Source organism: Biomphalaria glabrata, chromosome 9 (assembly GCF_947242115.1).
Source record: "Biomphalaria glabrata chromosome 9, xgBioGlab47.1, whole genome shotgun sequence".
Classification (NCBI taxonomy): domain Eukaryota; kingdom Metazoa; phylum Mollusca; class Gastropoda; family Planorbidae; genus Biomphalaria; species Biomphalaria glabrata.
This window is the reverse complement of record NC_074719.1, coordinates 4,675,576-4,689,533: the sequence shown is the minus strand read 5'-3', so window position 1 is coordinate 4,689,533 and position 13,958 is coordinate 4,675,576. Positions and strand designations below refer to the sequence as shown.

Here is a 13,958-nt window from a genome sequence, read left to right as displayed (position 1 = left end):
TGTGAAATCTATGTATATAAATTAGTCCTGTGATTGTAAGTACAACACACTGACAATAGACTGTGTCAAAGTGAGTGTTAACTTACTTATAAACATTTATTTGATAAGCCTCAAGGTATCGTCTTCAATTCATTGAAGTAAAAAGGACTACTAATTGTAGCTTTTAGGCCCTATAGGTCAAAGTTTGTAGCCATCCATTGCTGGAAGTTTCTTTCCAAAAGAGGGCCTAAATACTTCACAATTCTTCAATATTCTCAATAATATATGCACACACCACAAAACACACAGAAAACGTGACTGATCAGTAACTCTCGGAAATAGTAGGCCTATATGTCGAGGCAGGGCCGGTCCTAACAATTACGGGGCCCTATGCGGAACGGATTGCGCGGGGCCAAGTCTGGGTAGGGATATTTTAAGATTTTAATCTTTATTTAGTCTTTTTATTTTAATTTTAAGATTTTGTATTAGAAAATACATTCGTCTTTGCAATATGGTTTTATTAAACGAAAGCTCGCAATGCCGTTTTTATTTAATGGCATCCCAAAATGACGATTTTGTCTATTTTTCAGTAGATTTTTATGAGTTTTCAGATTTCCAGGAGGCCCTGGAAAATCCGCAGACCTCGGAACCCATTTATCAAATATAAGTTATAATTTATAATGGTGTAATTTAATAATTTACACCTAGAATTAGCGCGGGGCCTATGTTAGTACGGGGCCCACTGCGACCGCATAGTTTGCAGTGGGTTAATTAAGGCGGCCCTGTGATGAGGGTCCCCGACTGATGCTCCACCGCCATAGCCATAAATTATATTGTTCAGGAACCCAATATGCAATATCAATATTCTCGCATTCCTTTGGTCGCTCGAACTGGAGAGTTATAGCCTCCCCTCCCGATGTTTACGAGGTCACTGCCCCCCCCCCTTTTTTTTTTTTTTTTGAGTGAGAGTTGCGAATGAGTGTCTACAATGTATTAGGGCTAGCACGAGAACCTAAAAGTGTAGGCCTATAGGCTACAATAAATGTTAAAGATGGAATTTGGTGGCTGTATTTTTTCTTTTTACTCCGCCTGTACTTTTAAAATGTGTAGGCTATAGGCTACACGTAGGCCTACGTTTTTTCTCCCACTTCCCATTCTCGGATAAGATAAGAGTCTAATTAATTAATTGTGTTTTATATTAAATATAGAAAAAGGGAGTTGAAACTTTTTTTTTTTTTCAAGCTTGAATTCTCGCATAAGATGGTTAAAACTCGTTCGTACGGTACCTCACTCGGTCAGACTATATCAATTTAACTCCATTCGTTGATCAGCAAAGATGAAAAGGACCAAGATTAGTGTGTAGTCGCTGAATGAACTTTTTTTATGTTGTGTCTGTTGTATTTATGTGTATGTTTCTGTTGTGTTGTCTTTATATGAGAAAAGAGTCCTTGTAATCACAACAAATTTCCATAAGGATCAATAAAGCAGTCTTAGTCTTAAATACAGATCAATCATCATTGTGTGAACATTTTTATATCTCCCCCAGCCTTGACATACCTAATGTTCTGTCTAGATCTATAGTAGATTCTAATATAAGAAGCTACTAGATCTATACATATTTTTAGTTTTTCGTCGTCCTAGGGAAGGGCTTTTAAATGCAATATGTCCCGCGAGAGTTCTCCGGCATACTCTTTCAGAGGCCGTCTGTCAGCAGCGGCTTCCCTCTTTATAATTACAATTATAGAAGCCTACTACTCTAATAATAGTGCAACATTTCTTTTTGTCTTTTGAAAAATAAATTGGTTGGGTTCGTGTCCCCCAATGTCAGGACGTAGCGTTCCCTTCCCGTCTTCTTATGCCGTCTATGGGGTTCACCAAACGAAACTTTGTGAAGACATTTGTTTGAGTTATGAGGGGAGTTGGTATCTAGAACTCTCAATATACCACTAGATGTCTATATAGATTTAGGGAGTCTACTTTTGTACTTTCTACTTATACTGATATCATACTGTGCATGGATAGATGGGTGATAGATGATAGACTAGATCTACTAAACTAAAAATGCGATTCTATATCAACTTCCGGGACATAAAATAATCATTTATTCATGATAATCATAACATAGACTAATATACACAAACACTCTATTCTAAATCTATTTGTTATTTTAGAGTTATAGACCCTAGATCTAGATCAATTTTATCTAGAGTTAGAGTCTAGATTATAGATTCTAGATCTAGACTAGAACTCTAGATCTTAGCTCTAGGGTCTTAGATAATACAGTTTATACACCTAGTGACCTAGACCTAGTGAAGGCTAGTGACAAAAGTGACTGACTTATCATGACTTATGGAGTTCACTGTTATGACTAGGAGTAGGAGTAGATTCTACTTCTAGTAATCTACTAGAGTCTAGGAGTCGTAGGACTAGACTAGTCTAGAGTCACTTACTACTAGTACTAGATCTAGTAGTAGTACTACTCTGCTACTAGAGTGTCTAGAGACTAGTAGAGAGTAGAGTGTCACTATCACTAGATCTAGTCGTGACTAGTGACATCTAAAATAATCTAAATGTAGATATCTATTCCTAGGCAACAAACAAACTGCTAAGAAAGGTAAAGAAAATAAATCTTAAGCATAAAAATACACATCCTCTGTTTCATGATTTTAACAAAGGAGAGAGAGATATAATCTAATACACCAATCACAAAAACAAATGGACCAAATATTCTTTTGTTCCTTTGGCAATTAAATCTTTAAACAAAATGTAAATTACAATGTCCTCACATACAATAAATATATTTAATATTAAAATAAAAATAACTTATTTAAATTTCTCTTCTTTTGCTGCAGCCTTTTTAGGCGCATGCCATTTAAAGATATTATTTTTTCTACCTTTTCTATTATATCTGCTTAATGTGCGATGTGGTGACACTGGTTCCCACTCAAGCTGTGCCCTTGAAGCTTCTCCTGCCATGATTAGAGCAACCAAGGTCATTATAGCTATGTAGCACTGAGACATTGAAACCGTAAATTGGCTTCTCTCTTAAATTAAAAAAAAAATTATTTTATTTCTACTCCATGTTAATTTGTTATGAGTACTTAAAAAAAATGTATTACCAATGGTAACTGTGAAGATTTCATTTAATTCATTATTATATTGATTTTTTTTGTACAGATTGTGTGAAATAGGAGGTGTGGTGGCTGAACGTTAAAGTGCATGACTTCTGAACTGGCGGTCCTGGGTTCGAAATCTGGTGAAGACTGGGATTTTTAATTTTGGGATCTTTGGGCACCACTAAGTCCACCCAGCTCTAATGAGTACCAGACACTAGTCAGGGAAAAGAAAGGCGGTTGGTTGTTGTGCTGGCCACATGACACCTTCGTTAACCAAAGGCCACAGAAACATGACCTTAACATCATCTGCCCTATATATCACAAGGTCTGAAAGGGGAACTTTTGTGTGAAACTATTTTATTTTCTAAACATTGACTTTTGTTTTTAACGACAGGTTTAATCCATAAAATAAGCTAATGTTTAGACCCATTAACTGTCTATTATGGCTGATAGAGAGCAAAACTTTACTGTTGATCTGAGCAATGTCTTAAAACATGTGAAGAAGGAAAAGGAAGACCCATATTCGTTAACACAACCATGTGAAGAACAAGACTTCAAAATGCCAATCATAAAAACTGAGAAGATAGATGAAGAGGAACCAGACTTGTATACCCAGCAATCAGAAAGCTATGCTGAAACGGCTAATGTAAAACTTGAACATCAGGTATTCCTTTTTCACTTCACAACAGAACATTATATGGTGTTGCTTTAAAATAATGAAGACAGCAACATCGGGACATCTATTTTTGAGTTTTTTTTTTTATGTTTAATTTAATATTTTCAAATTCAAAAAAGTTCTCCTTCTTCCCTAGTCCCATTTGAGCATGAAATGGGTTGCCTGAACCAACCAGAAAAAACAATGAATTAGAGTTTCTATATATAGTTATGCTTGACTAGATTAATACACGGATATATGTGGGGCTTAATTATTTTCTTCTTCTAGTTTAACACACGGATATATGTAGGGCTTAATTATCTTTTTTTTCTAGTTTAACACACGGATATATGTAGGGCTTAATTATTTTCTTTTTCTAGTTTAACACACAGATATATGTAGGGCTTAATTATCTTCTTTTTCTAGTTTAACACACAGATATATGTAGGGCTTAATTATTTTCTTTTTCTAGTTTAACACACAGATATATGTAGGGCTTAATTATTTTCTTTTTCTAGTTTAACACACGGATATATGTAGGGCTTAATTATTTTCTTTTTCTAGTTTAACACACAGATATATGTAGGGCTTAATTATTTTCTTTTTCTAGTTTAACACATGGATATACGTAGGGCTTAATTATCTTCTTTTTTTTGCAAGAATCTGTAATTTAAGAGATACAGATAAATAGGTAATTGAAATGAATTACTAATTGCGACATGTAGATTGATCTGTTTAATCAAGCAAAATTAATTGTTATATTAAATTTTTAAAAAATGCTGCTGACAAAAATTAGTTAGTGAAGTATATCAATTACACATAAAAGTGCATCTTGATTTTTGTCTTTGTCTTGTAGGATATTACTATAAAGCAAGAGACGGAAACATCGGATTTGACAGATAGTAATCAACCATGGTCCTTGGCTTCAGGGCTTCTGGCTGTGTCAATGAAGACAAATAACAGTCTTTATCCTGTGCCGGTCATTAAGTCTGAACACACTTCTGTCTCAGAAATGTCAGAGAGTGAGGTAAATTGTATTACTTGAATGAAAAACTAGACCTGTTATTAAGTCTGGACACACATCTGCCCCTGAAATGTCTGTTAGTGAGAAAAATAGTAGGCTACTATTTAATGAAAGACTAGACTTCGGAATATTGAATAATATCATTGTAAAACACTTTTACAAATACATGAGTGCTACCAGACAGTGAAAATAAAACTTATTTCTTTTTTTTCATTAACTATTTAAGCATATATACCATGTTGAGTATGGTGCATAGCAGAAAGCCTTGCTTCCTTTTCCAAGGCTTACCTGTGACATATCAAGGAGATCAAAGGGAGAGTATCTAGATCATACTTTTCTACCTCCCTAAAATTATTAGAAAATGACACACATCTGTAATTAATGAAGCCAAGGTACTTCCCAGATTCACTGCTGAATGGACCTCATTCACCAATCGTAAACAAACAACATTTAGCCACGTGGTGCTCTATCTCTTCTGTATAATTTACGATCTCATGTTTAATTCATGATGGTTGTCACGTGACAGTTTTTTTCGTTGTTTTATCAATAAGATCACATGACTAAATATTGTTTGTTTACGATTGGTGAATGAGGTCCATTGTCAGAGTTGGGTTTTTTTTTCTTAATCCTGATAAAATGTATTGTGCTTAAATTTGTAAGAGGTGGAGTTGAAGCAATTAGCCACTTTTGGAAGTCTTTTCATACAGTGATTTCTGTTTTGTACTTTTACCATACGTATAAGCACACATACAATCAGGGGTGGACTGGGTGTCAAAATAGCTCCTGTCATTACCATACAACAGGGCCCACTAATTGGAGCCGTATTATCTTTATTCCTGTCCTCATAAAATGTAGCATTTTAAAATGTATTAGAAACTGAATGCATGATTGCATGGGCTTATGCAAACTATTACATTTATACATTTAGGAAGGCTGGTAAGCTATATGTAATCTCAATGTGTCCAAACAATTTGCAGTACTGATGCAATCTCAATCAGTTTGAATTGCATACTTGATTGAATGATTTTTAAACTATTAGATATAACTAAAAGAGTTAAAGCATAACCGCTTCAAAATGGAGTCTAACTTATTTGTGAATGTATATATTATTACATATTTGTGATATCCACATTCATGGCCTAAGATTAAAGTACTCACTGCCACATTATTTGTTGTTTGTCTTCAATAGTTTTCTTGTAGTGCGTCAGTATCAACAGCTATCAACATATAGTTCCTACATGCCTGTGTTATTATGCTTAATTCTTGTACAAATTTCAATGTGCAGAAACATCTTTAACGAGTTACTTTTCTGAATGAAAGTATAAGCACACTTTGTAAGCCAAGTTGATTACAAGATAAAAATATTACCTCATAAAGTCAGGATATTGTTACTCATGTATAAGTGCAATGTTCCTAAGTTGGCCTCCTCTAGTCGTACAACGGCTATGGTTCATCTAGTAAAACACTTTTTCATGTGACTAGAGCCCTATTCTGGAGAGACATTGCCATCCATATGTATTGCATGTTAAGGTGGCATTTGCTTTGGTGGTAGAGGAGTCAGCCATTTTTCATTTAGCAGGCTTTTCTTCAGGAGATAATGGGGGCGACCAATTTTTCTTGAGTCAGTCATAAGAAATGATTTTCCTCCATTCAGCAGACATGACCAATCCAATACAGGAAAGACCTGTTTGAGCAAGTATCTCAGTGTTACACATTCTTTCTTACCATGTGATTTTCATATCCTTTGGAGGCAGCACAAGTAGAATGAGTTTAGTTTTCTCTTTTGCTTTGTATTGGTAGTCCACGGTAGTGTGCTCAAAACACATGCCTTGTGGGTAATGTAGTGAACTTCCAGTTTTCCCAAACTCTTGGTTTCAATCTAGCAAAAGTCGAAGCTTTCCCTTTGTGTTTTTTTTTTATCTCATCTTCTGGGGACAGGTAACAGAATTCACGTACAGCTTCTAGGTTGTTTTATTTTCATCAATGAGGATGGTGGCTGGTGTTGTAGCTGGTTGTCCAATCCCATTTGTTTTCTTAATAGTTAGCAGGCTTTGCAGGCCTGAGAGAGGCAGGACATTAGTGACTGAAGCTCCTCCTGTGTTTGTGCCACTACTTGTGCGTCATCCTCATTTCAGGCAATATTGAAAGTTTGCCATCAAATCTGGGATGGAGATAGATGCCCTCTATGGATTGGTCAAATGTGTGGTGGATTAGCAGTGAAAAGAGCATTCAGTGTACTTCAGTCATGTTAGTGATTTGAAAATCATTGTTTTATCATAGATATTTTTACTGTACTGTAATAATAAAATGTATTTAGAATTTATTCTTTTTCAGCTTTTTCTATGATTTAAATAGCCATACTATATAATAGAACCCTTGGTAGATAAAAGTCTATACTCAAATTGATGTATTGTGATGTTGCTTGTTCAGGCTGTCTTGAGGTCAACTATGGATGACTGTTGGATTTCCACCAATTACTCTGCAAGCGTTTGGGTTTAATTGTTCGGGTGTATTCCGTGTAGTTGAACAACAATCCAGACAAAACAATAAACATCGGTTTTAACTAGTGAAGAGATGTAGTCAACACTGATGAACAACTTCACATATATTTATTCTAATAAAAGGCCACAGTAGAAGTCTCTGTCACTAAACACGTCGTTACCCTGAAGGATTCTATCGCTAACTGATTTTCCGGTCTCTAACCCAACATATTCCAAACGTCACTAGTCCCGTTCAATATGCGTCTTCTATGGTGCGTCGCTAAATAACTAAACTATAAATAAGGTGTCTAACAGTATTAAGGACCTGTAATAAACAGTATGGTAGAATAAATGAAACGCAGGTGTGAGTTTGTGTTCATTAAAAACTCTTTGCATCTTGTTAAAAGTTACATCAAGCGTATTTATGATATGCAAATAGTTATATACCAAGTTTTTATATATTTTTTTAAACAGGTAGAGGGCTTTAAGCAAGAAAAAGAAATGACTTCTGAGGAGTATGCAATCTCTAGCAGAGTACAAAATCAAATGGAACAAAATCTACACAATGAAACTGTTCAAAGTAAGAAACTTTACTTTTGTAAAATATGTCAAAAAGGTTTTTCTCGCTCTTCAAAATTAAAAGACCACTACATGGTGCATAGTGGAGAGAAACCGTTCAAGTGTCCAACATGTGAAAAATGTTTTTCTCAATATTCCAACTTAAAAGTGCACCAGATGACTCATACTGGGGAAAAAAAATTCAAGTGCCCAATATGTCAACATGGAGTTACTACATCTTCCTCTTTGAAAATACACCAACGAGTCCATTTGGGCGAGAAACCCTTTCAGTGTCAAACATGTGATAAATGTTTCTTTACGGCTTCAGCTTTGAAAACTCATCAGGTGGTCCACACAAAGGAAAAGAGATTCAAATGCCCAACCTGTGAGAAAAGTTTTACGCAGCTGTCTACCTTGAAAACTCATATGCAGATTCATACAGGTGAAAGGCCATTTAGATGCCCGACGTGTCAAACAGGCTGTGCAAGCTCTTCGGCCTTGAGATATCACATGAGTATCCATACTGGGGAAAAACCCTACAAATGTCAGACATGTCAGAAAGGTTTTTCAAGTTCTTCCAAATTGAAATATCATCAGGTTACCCATACTGGGGAAAGACCATATATATGTCAAATATGCCATAAAGGTTTTTCTAAATCTTCCAATTTGAAAACACATCAGCGACTTCACACTGATAAAAAACCTTTGGTCCAATATTTGCAGAAATAACATCTTTGCAGAGCTGGAAAAACTTAAACATAAAAATTTTTTCAAGGTGCTGAAAGTTTGGATAGAAATTTGCTTCTATCATCAAGAGCTGGAACTTATAGCAGTAAAATGTATTGTTCATTCCTTGGTAGAGTCCATATCTATGCTACAAGTGAGGACTTTTTAACTTGCCTCTTGGTTAGGGTCTCCAGACACCTGCATGACCTAGGGAGGTCAGAAAAGAGGACAAAGCTTTACAAAGGAGGACAAAAAAGTTATATGTAAAAATTAAATTTTACAATGTATATAATGTAATTGGGATTTGAAATTTCTATATTAAGTATAATAAATATTTTTTTAAAGTTTAAAAAGAAATTAATTTAAATTTCACTTGAGGACTAGAAAATATTTATGTTGAGACTATGCATCTTTGGGTATTTCACACATAGGCCCTATTAATTCATGAATTTATACCTCTATTGATGTAACGACATTTTAACCAACTCTTGGTAGGTAGGAATCTTGTACCTCTGTTGTTGTAAGAACATTTTAACCTAACTTTTGGTAGACAGTAGTCTATACTATACTCTTGTTGATATAAGGACATTTTAACTTTGATTCTATACTCTTGTTGATGTTAGGACATTTTAACTTTGATTCTATACTCATGTTGATGTTAGGACATTTTAACCGGGCTAAAAGCCAAAACAAACAAAATTGTATACATTTTTGTGTTGCATGTTTACTATTGCTGCTCTCACTTCCCATACACCAGTCCTGTGGTACATCATGATTATCTAACCAGAAAGTTTTGAGACTGGCCCATACACTACTGACACAAAGAAAATGCTTGAACATTTCAGCCACTTGCTAGATATAAGAATCTCACAAGACATTCTCTGACAAGATAAAAACAAACCATTTATCTACTAACCATGCACAAACAAATCCTTAGGACTTAAGATACCAATGTAAACTGTCTGTCAAGGAGTTGTATAGTAACATTGTACATAAGAAATGAATTGATTGGTTTAAAGAAAACATCTTCTGGATCACTGCTGCCAAGTGATGTTGACATTGTGTATATGTCATGCTGTTAAGATGTAGAATTTTTCCTCTTGGCAAGAGTTCATATTATAGTGTTGTGTAAAATGTTAGAGTGTGTTATTAAAGCAACTCATTATAATATCTGGTGTTATATCTTTGGCTTATTTATTCTTTCAAGTATATCATTTTTAATCTAACTAGAGGTGAAGCTAGACAGTGACCAATTTTTGTTCTGTTATTAGTAATTCTAAGATACAATCTTGGTTCATGATGATTGTAATTGTATTAATTATACATTATAAACAATTATCATTTAATAATTGTTGTTTATAGTAATTTATATCCCTGATCAACACCTACATTAGTAATAAAATATTTTCAGTAAAAACTTCAGACTTTAGGAGTATTATTCATATGATTTTGATTATTTTTTATTGATCAATTTCATGAGGACATCAGGGTATACAATGTATATTAAGTATCAATAACTAAATGTAGCATATTATATAAATAATTTTGGGTGCCATTCCAATCACAAAATTGCTTAATACTTTATAAGTAAAAGTAAAGGTATCACTTTTAGGCCTTGTGAACTATAGGGTAGATGATGTTTTAAGCTCATCTGTTTCTATGGCCGACTAGCTAATGAGTTTGTTTCTGCTCCAAGCGGGGTACTGGGAAATAGTTCATGACCTCCCCTTTCCAGCATAGAATAATGAAATTTAAAAAAAATACATTTAAAACACTGTTTATAGACCTGAGAGGCGCGGTGGCAGAGTGGTAAAGTGCTTGTCTTCTGAACCGAGGTTCCTGGTTTGAATCCCGGTGAAGACTGGGATTTTTAACATGAGGATCTTCTCTGAGTCCACCCAGCTCTAATGGGTACCTGACATTAGTTAGGGAAAAGTAAAGGCAGTTGGCCGTTGTGCTGGCCACATGACACCCTCGTTAACTGTTAGTCACAGAAACAGGTGACCTTTACATCATCTGCTCTATAGATCGCAAGATCTGAAAGGGTAACTTTATAGACATGAGCCTTAAGAAAAATATTTACTTTTAAATAAGTCTTCAAAACCAAGGGAGGCTTGATTCGTGTCTGGGGACTAACAGAGAATGCAGTATTTCACACGGCTACGCACTTCTAGCTGTGGTCGCAGTTCTAGCTGTGGTCGCAGTTGTAGCTGTGGTCGACATGAAAAATACATTTAAATGAAAGATATAATAAAGTTTATATTGAAATGATCGCAATCTTCTTGGGGGAGGGCACCACAACATTACTGGCAGACGTTCCTTCAAAAGATCCCAAGCATATACCTATAATCTAGTCTGGCTTGTTCCTTCAAAAGATCCTAAGCGTATCCCTATAATCTAGTCTATCTTGTTCCTTCAAAAGATCCCAAGCGTATCCCTATAATCTAGTCTGGCTTGTTCCTTCAAAAGATCCCAAGCTTATCCCTATAATCTAGTCTGGCTTGTTCCTTTAAAAGATCCCAAGCGTATCCCTATAATCTAGTCTGGCTTGTTCCTTCAAAAGATCCCAAGCGTATCCCTATAATCTAGTCTGGCTTGTTCCTTCAAAAGATCCCAAGCTTATCCCTATAATCTAGTCTGGCTTGTTCCTTCAAAAGATCCCAAGCTTATCCCTATAATCTAGTCTGGCTTGTTCCTTCAAAAGATCCCAAGCTTATCCCTATAATCTTGTCTGGCTTGTTCCTTCAAAAGATCCCAAGCTTATCCCTATAATCTAGTCTGGCTTGTTCCTTCAAAAGATCCCAAGCTTATCCCTATAATCTAGTCTGGCTTGTTCATCGGAGACTTAAACTCTGCCAAGTCACTAGTTTTCCTGGCGGATTCAGGTAAAAGACCATGCTCTAATGGCACTAGTGAAAAAGGAGTACTGGTTGGAGTAAACTTTGTCCTAGCGTTCTAGAATCCTGGCTCTCGGATACATTGCTAGGTTACTGGGTGGAGCCCCAAACACCTTTGAAATACCTTGCTAGTCCCGACTGCAGCTCGTACCACTGAGCTCATTTTTAAATTTAATACCTGATGTACCTTAACAGCACGGCAGCCATGCTGAGAGGGGAATTACAGAGTTTAACCTTTGTACACATCTCTGCTCACATTTGTTTTTTATAATTAGTCTCCAAAGGAGGCTATCGAAAAACCACTTTTGTGTAACTAATGAAAGTGAAGTTAGCTTTTGATTGGCCATTTTGTGAAACCCCAGCTAAGGCTACTTGAATCTAAGTAACTAGTGCACTGCATTGATATTAGATTCTATCCTATTGAACTGTAGACTAGATAATAATGACAAAACATGTCAAAGATAAATCTGCCTAATTAATTAAGTAAGCATACACATGAGACTAGAGACACACAAAAACAATTAAAAATAAACATATAACAAGCTCAATCATGTCTCACCACCACCACTATCGGATCCTGATCTTTGGAGTGGGGCGGGGGCGATTTTTTTCCAAACCTTAACACCCAGTAAACCCTAACCCTATGCATAAACGTGCGTACTGCGCGCGCGCACACACACACACACACACATATATATATATATATATATATATATATATATATCATTTCTCAACCTTCGGCGAAAAACAAAACAACTGGGGAAGAGCGTTTTCTTGCTTTTTTCACTGTAGAAACGTATTCTCCTGACATCTACAGCTCATTATTCATCAATGGAGTTCGGGGCGAAGCCCCGACGCCAAAAGCGTTTTCTTACAATCTTCATTGCAGAAACGCATTCTCCTAACAAGTACAGCTCATTATTCATCAATGGAGTTCGGGGCGAAGCCCCGACGCCAAAAGCGTTTTCTTGCATTCTTCACTGCAGAAATGCATTCTCCTGACAAGTACAGCTCATTATTCATCAATGGAGTTCGGGGCGAAGCCCCGACGCCAAAAGCGTTTTCTTGCATTCTTCACTGCAGAAATGCATTCTCCTGACATCTACAGCTCATTATTCATCAATGGAGTTCGGGGCGAAGCCCCGACGCCAAAAGCGTTTTCTTGCATTCTTCACTGCAGAAATGCATTCTCCTGACATCTACAGCTCATTATTCATCAATGGAGTTCGGGGCGAAGCCCCGACGCCAAAAGCGTTTTCTTGCATTCTTCACTGCAGAAACGCATTCTCCTGACCTAAAGCTCATTATTCATACTATTAAAAAAGGACCTTTCGAATAATGTTGTACTTGAAAAATATTCTAATATAAATTTATAGGCCCATAATACATTGCAAATGAAACTGATTTGTTCCTTGAAAAGAAAACATACCCCACATATTTAGATTTTGCTTTGAGGATCGACGCCGAAAAAATAATTATTCGATAAATACTATTTAAGAAAATTGAAGTATAAATTATGAGTTATAGTCCCAAATTTATTTAACTAGAAAAATATCAGATTGAGTAAAGGTTGGGAAAAGGCGACTATGAAAACATTATTTGAGTTTAGACTTTTATACTGAAAAATTTCGTTTGAATTCTAACTTTTCCAATGCAAAGTCTTTCTTAAAATAATTATGATAAATTCATTTGAGATTACATAAACTCTGTCTGGAAATGGGAGGGGCGGTAGAATGAAAACGATTAATCCTCGCTCCTTTAATAATTTCTGCTAAAGACTGCATTTGGCATTAAAGAATAGGGGTGGGGCGACTCGATATAAGAATTTAATTTATAGTGTATATAAATTATATTAGTGACAGATTTTTTAAAATTTTGTAATTTTTTAACTATAATACAAAAAGAAAAAGTATTGATTTGTCCGATGGGGGAAATGCGATTGCATGTATCGCCACTCCCACCTGGTACAACCCTTTTTCATTTAAATTTACTAATGATACAATTTGAGATTAGAGTATGGTACGACATAATATACAATGGGTCACATATCAATACGTAGTTTATATTATATAGATATTCAACTAATTTTGTTCACAAACTATGTTTCTCCACAAAAATAGGACCGCCCCCCCCCCAGCACTCAGAGGGCTAGAGTGGGGAGGGCAGTACATGCAATCGCCCCCCCCCTTACCCCACCGAATCGGCCAAAATACCAGAAAGGGAGCGACATAATATACAATTCATATATTAATTCAACTAATTTTGTTCACAAACTATGATTTCTCCATAAAAACGGACCGCCCCCCCCCCACTCAAAGGGTTTAGGTGGGAAGGGCAGTAGAGGTATTCGCCCCCCCCCCCCAACCAATCGGCAAACAGGGAACGACATAATATAAAGATCGGTTAAACTATCAATAACAAGTTTTTATAATGTAGATATTTAATGGATTTTGTTAGCAAGCTGTGATTTCTACAAACTAATTGGACCGCCCCCCCCACTCGATTTGATACCATCGCCCCCTC

The 13,958-nt window shown here is 35.9% G+C and overlaps 1 protein-coding gene across 3 annotated transcripts; it reads left to right on the top strand.

The window, feature by feature from the left end:
* Positions 1-1,845: 1,845 nt before the first annotated feature.
* Positions 1,846-9,940, top strand: LOC106051031 (zinc finger protein 239-like). Of its 3 annotated transcripts, XM_056041786.1 has the most exons (5): positions 1,846-2,593; positions 3,157-3,759; positions 4,607-4,777; positions 6,910-7,021; positions 7,729-7,762. In XM_056041786.1, the coding sequence occupies exons 2-5, from the start codon at positions 3,538-3,540 to the stop codon at positions 7,740-7,742; spliced, it is 519 nt and encodes a 172-aa protein (XP_055897761.1). In that variant the 5' UTR covers positions 1,846-2,593; positions 3,157-3,537; the 3' UTR covers positions 7,743-7,762. The 3 variants fall into 3 exon arrangements, with proteins under 3 accessions (XP_055897761.1, XP_055897760.1, XP_055897759.1); XM_056041785.1 differs by lacking the exon at positions 6,910-7,021 and having other exon boundaries at positions 1,870-2,593; positions 3,490-3,759; positions 7,729-9,940; XM_056041784.1 differs by lacking the exon at positions 6,910-7,021 and having other exon boundaries at positions 1,870-2,593; positions 7,729-9,940.
* Positions 9,941-13,958: the final 4,018 nt, after the last annotated feature.

Coding starts and splice junctions, on each gene's coding strand:
- LOC106051031 (XM_056041785.1), top strand. CDS start 3,538: ATGGCTGATAGAGAGCAAAACTTTACTGTTGATCTGAGCAATGTCTTA. Junction 3,760..4,606: donor ATGTAAAACTTGAACATCAG/GTATTCCTTTTT, acceptor TTTGTCTTGTAG/GATATTACTATAAAGCAAGA. Junction 4,778..7,728: donor CAGAAATGTCAGAGAGTGAG/GTAAATTGTATT, acceptor TTTTTTAAACAG/GTAGAGGGCTTTAAGCAAGA.